The sequence below is a fragment of the Pelobates fuscus genome, chromosome 7 (assembly GCF_036172605.1).
Source record: "Pelobates fuscus isolate aPelFus1 chromosome 7, aPelFus1.pri, whole genome shotgun sequence".
NCBI lineage: Eukaryota > Metazoa > Chordata > Amphibia > Anura > Pelobatidae > Pelobates > Pelobates fuscus.
In genome coordinates, this window is record NC_086323.1 from 208,231,675 (window position 1) to 208,236,524 (window position 4,850).

The 4,850-nt window shown below is 38.6% G+C and overlaps 1 protein-coding gene across 1 annotated transcript; it reads right to left on the reverse strand.

The window, feature by feature from the left end:
- Window positions 1-628: 628 nt before the first annotated feature.
- Window positions 629-2,669, reverse strand: LOC134568495 (E3 ubiquitin-protein ligase TRIM39-like). Its single transcript, XM_063427122.1, has one exon. The coding sequence runs from the start codon at window positions 2,652-2,654 to the stop codon at window positions 894-896; it is 1,761 nt and encodes a 586-aa protein (XP_063283192.1). The 5' UTR covers window positions 2,655-2,669; the 3' UTR covers window positions 629-893.
- Window positions 2,670-4,850: the final 2,181 nt, after the last annotated feature.

The window sequence follows — 4,850 nt, forward strand, 5'->3', positions numbered from 1 at the left end:
TGATGATAATATAATAAAGCTGTGGACTTTATATTTCCAACAGAAATCGGTGTCTGTGTTTATTAAAGGTAATGGGGATGGTTTATGGCACATGATGAATAACGACTGTGCGCATGTCAAGAGGTGGGCTGCCCCTCAAGCAGGAGAGATGCAGCTCGGGGTGGTATCCAGGGTTCTGTGGACATCGGGGGACAACTTCAGACACAGCCATTCCAAAATAAAATATGATGGGAATTGTAGTCGAGAGCAGCTATCAGTACCAGAGCTGACATTACAGTATACCTACTTACATGTCTCTGTGGATTGTGTTACGTAGGACGTACCAAGAGACAACCACACTTTCGAGTGGAAGAGCATATACGTTATATAAACACGGGATTTAAGGGACACAGTGTGTCTCAACACTTTAATATTAAACATGACAGCAATCCGGGATTTACATTATTAGGTATACATAGAGTGATAAGTGATTGGAGGGATGGAGCCAGCGACCTGAGACAAGGAAACAAAGGAACGACAGCCCAGTGTATCTGACATTTCAGATACAATAAACTCTAACTCTCATCACAATCACACAACACAAACTCACACACACACACGGATTTGAATTAAAACACAATCTCTAACATGCAGGATACACGCTGTGACTATAGTTTAATTATAGAGACGTTTGTCTGTATTGAGTAATTCTGCTTTAATGTCAGTAACATTCACCCACAATCACACACAGTGACACACAGAGCAGCTGTTGCTTAGTAACAGGCCCCGCCCAGTCCCAGGTCAAGTGGGCGGAGCTAACCCTGTTATGAAGCTCCGCCCACACCGAGATCAGTATTACCGTCTCGTGATTCCCACTCCGGGATTAAATCTCTTTAATTAGATTAATTAATCATTCAATACATTCTCAGCCAGGCATTATCCCCATATACCCCGAATACAGCATGAAGCGGCTCAGTGAAGGTGGCAGTGAAGGTGTGTAAGTGTCTGATGGGGTCACACAGCTCATAAAAGGACAGCCGCCCGGCCTCGTAGTCCAGGAATATCCGCAATCTCACGCGGGAAGGGGGGCGGTGGGATAACACGATGTAATTACTGTCATGTATCACATTATACTGTTTATTAATCCACCTCCCCAAACCCCAGGACTTGTTATTATTTCCAATCTCTGACTGATCTCCTTTCCTGGCTATACTGCGATAGGCCATCCCTACCCTCCATCCCCCTGATTCACTGCCCCCCACTTCCCAGTAATGTCGCCCCGAGGAGAAACTCCTGGAGCTTAAAACCTGATTATACTGAAATCTCTCTGGTGTTTCTGGGCGTCTCTGGTTTATTCCTGACCTGGATACAGTTTTCATATCACCCGATACAGTTACATCATTAGCAGCCGTGTTTACACCCAGTAACATGTCTGTAGCCGTGTTTACCCCCAGTAACATGTCTGAAGCCGTGTTTACCCTCAGTAACATGTCTGAAGCCGTGTTTACCCTCAGTAACATGTCTGAAGCCGTGTTAACCCTCAGTAACATGTCTGAAGCCGTGTTTACCCTCAGTAACATGTCTGAAGCCGTGTTTACCCCCAGTAATATATTAGCCGGTACATGGCTCTGTCTCTTTACTCCGGTCACAATCCCAGCTAATCCTGAGTGTAAGGTCACTGAGATCAGACCCACATCCAGATCCCCTACAGCACGGACCTTGTTATCATCTCTCTCTCTGTCCTCATTATCTCCCTCCTCAGTATCACAATAGTCAGCGCTGTCTGATTCCCGTCCTTGTAAGACAGTTAATGGGTCCGTCATGTTACACAGCTCCTCAATGTGACCCATCTTCCTGGACAGATCCTCCTTCTTTATTTCCAGCTGCCGGATTTGATCTGAGACTCGGAGTGAGACCTGCTCTTCCTGCCTGGAGATCTCACTCAGGACTCGCTGCTCTAGAGCTTCCAGCTGTTCCTTGATACCCCTAATCAGGGCAGTAACTTCCTCTGTTACCCCAGCTGCTTTATCTGACACTTCTCTCCTGAGCTCCTGCAGGCTCTGGACTCTTTTCTCAGCCTCCTCTCTCTTTAAGGTCAGTTTCTGCAGAATATTTCTCAGTTTCTCCTTCTTCTTCTCAGAGGCCTCATTCAGAGTCTCCACCGCGTGTCGCCTGTGCTCTCCGGCCACACTGCAGGACACACAGATACAGGCAGCATCCTCAGAGCAGTAATATTTCAGGATTTCCTTGTGGATGGAGCATTTTCTGTCTCCCAATGAAGTGGTGGGCTCAGTTAGGACATGTTCTGCTGACTGGCTGTGGACCCTCAGGTGGGCTTCACACAGAGAAGCTTCACAGTGCAGACATGTTTTAGCAGCAGGTACAGAGGAGTGAATACAGTAAGTACAGGAGATCCCAACCTCCTCCTGCTCTGGGTGAGTAGATAGGAAACTCTCCACTATGTTACGCAGTGTTAGAGCTCTTTGCAGGTCTGGTCTTGTGTTAAATAATTTTCTGCATTCAGGACAGGAATGTCCTCTCACCCCCTGTGTGTCCAGCACATTGTCAATGCAGACCCGGCAGTAGCTATGTCCACATGTCAGGGTTACAGGATCTGTATAAATGTTCAGGCAGATGGAGCAGGTCAGCTCGTCTCTCAGATCAGCAGACGCCATCACTGGAAGCAGGAACAAGAAACGAAACTTAATGTTTGTCATTTCTCAGAAATCAGTGCGTCATTGTATACTATATTCCACACCCAGGGGGCGGACAGTTTGTATCATAGGATTTAACTTCCTGGCTGTTAACCCTGAGAGTTCCTGATGATCTGTCTTTTCTATAACACAATATTCAGAGCGTATAAACTGTAATGAATTGTTGTTCCTTATTGTAAGTTTATTTTCTATAGAAAGCTCTAAGTAACGTGTTACAGTGACAGTAACGGCTGCAGGTCATTTTAATGGATTCTAACCAGAGTCTGCAATGCTCTAACCGTCGTTAGTCTCCAAACAGTTCTGATTACGGTGGGACTCTCCCTATTTGGTTCATTGGTGTCCTGCATCTGGGGGCTCTAGGGAACTTTCCCCAGCCAGCACTGAGTGAGCCATTATTGGACACATTCACCCACTGTATTGAGGGCACCAGGACCATGGAGAGAAAGCTTCAGCTGTAATAATACAATAAGTTATAATAATACAATGAGCTATAATAACTGTAATAATACACTGAGCTGTAATAATACAATAAGCTGTAATAATACAATGAGCTGTAATAACTGTAATAATACAATAAGCTGTAATAACACAATGAGCTATAATAATACGCTGAGCTGTAATAACTGTAATAATACAATAAGCTGTAATAATACAATACGTTATAATAACTGTAATAATACAATAAGCTGTAATAATACAATGAGCTGTAATAACTGTAATAATACAATAAGCTGTAATAATACAATGAGCTATAATAACTGTAATAATACAATACGCTGTAATAATACAATGAGCTATAATAACTGTAATAATACACTGAGCTGTAATAATACAATAAGCTGTAATAATACAATGAGCTGTAATAACTGTAATAATACAATAAGCTGTAATAACACAATGAGCTATAATAATACGCTGAGCTGTAATAACTGTAATAATACAATAAGCTGTAATAATACAATACGTTATAATAACTGTAATAATACAATAAGCTGTAATAATACAATGAGCTGTAATAACTGTAATAATACAATAAGCTGTAATAATACAATACGTTATAATAACTGTAATAATACAATATGCTGTAGTAACACAATGAGCTGTAATAATAGAGTAAGCTGTAATAATACAATAAGTTATAATAACTGTAATAATACAATAAACTGTAATAACACAATGAGCTGTAATAACACAATACGCTGTAATAACTGTAATAATACAATTAGCTGTAATAATACAATAAGCTGTAATAATACAATGAGCTGTAATGATACAATAAGTTATAATAACCGTAACAATACAATAAGCTGTGATAATACACTAAGCCGTAATATTACAATAAGAAGTAATAATACCAAGCTGTTATAATATAATAACTGTAATACTACACTGAGCTGTAAAATATAACAAGATGTAATAATACAATAAGCTGTAATAATATAATAAACTGTAAAAATACAATAAGCTGTGATAATACACTGAGCTGTAATAATATAACAAACTGTAATAATACAATAAGCTGTAATAATATAATAAACTGTAATAATACAATAAGCTGTGATAATACACTGAGCTGTAATAATACAATAAGTTATAATAATACAATGAGCTATAATAACTGTAATAATACACTGAGCTGTAATAATACAATAAGCTGTAATAATACAATGAGCTGTAATAACTGTAATAATACAATAAGCTGTAATAACACAATGAGCTATAATAATACGCTGAGCTGTAATAACTGTAATAATACAATAAGCTGTAATAATACAATACGTTATAATAACTGTAATAATACAATAAGCTGTAATAATACAATGAGCTGTAATAACTGTAATAATACAATAAGCTGTAATAATACAATGAGCTATAATAACTGTAATAATACAATACGCTGTAATAATACAATGAGCTATAATAACTGTAATAATACACTGAGCTGTAATAATACAATAAGCTGTAATAATACAATGAGCTGTAATAACTGTAATAATACAATAAGCTGTAATAACACAATGAGCTATAATAATACGCTGAGCTGTAATAACTGTAATAATACAATAAGCTGTAATAATACAATACGTTATAATAACTGTAATAATACAATAAGCTGTAATAATACAATGAGCTGTAATAACTGTAATAATACAATAA

Bases quoted from the DNA above. Each gene is read 5' to 3' on its own strand.
- LOC134568495 (XM_063427122.1), bottom strand. From the start codon at position 2,654: ATGGCGTCTGCTGATCTGAGAGACGAGCTGACCTGCTCCATCTGCCTG.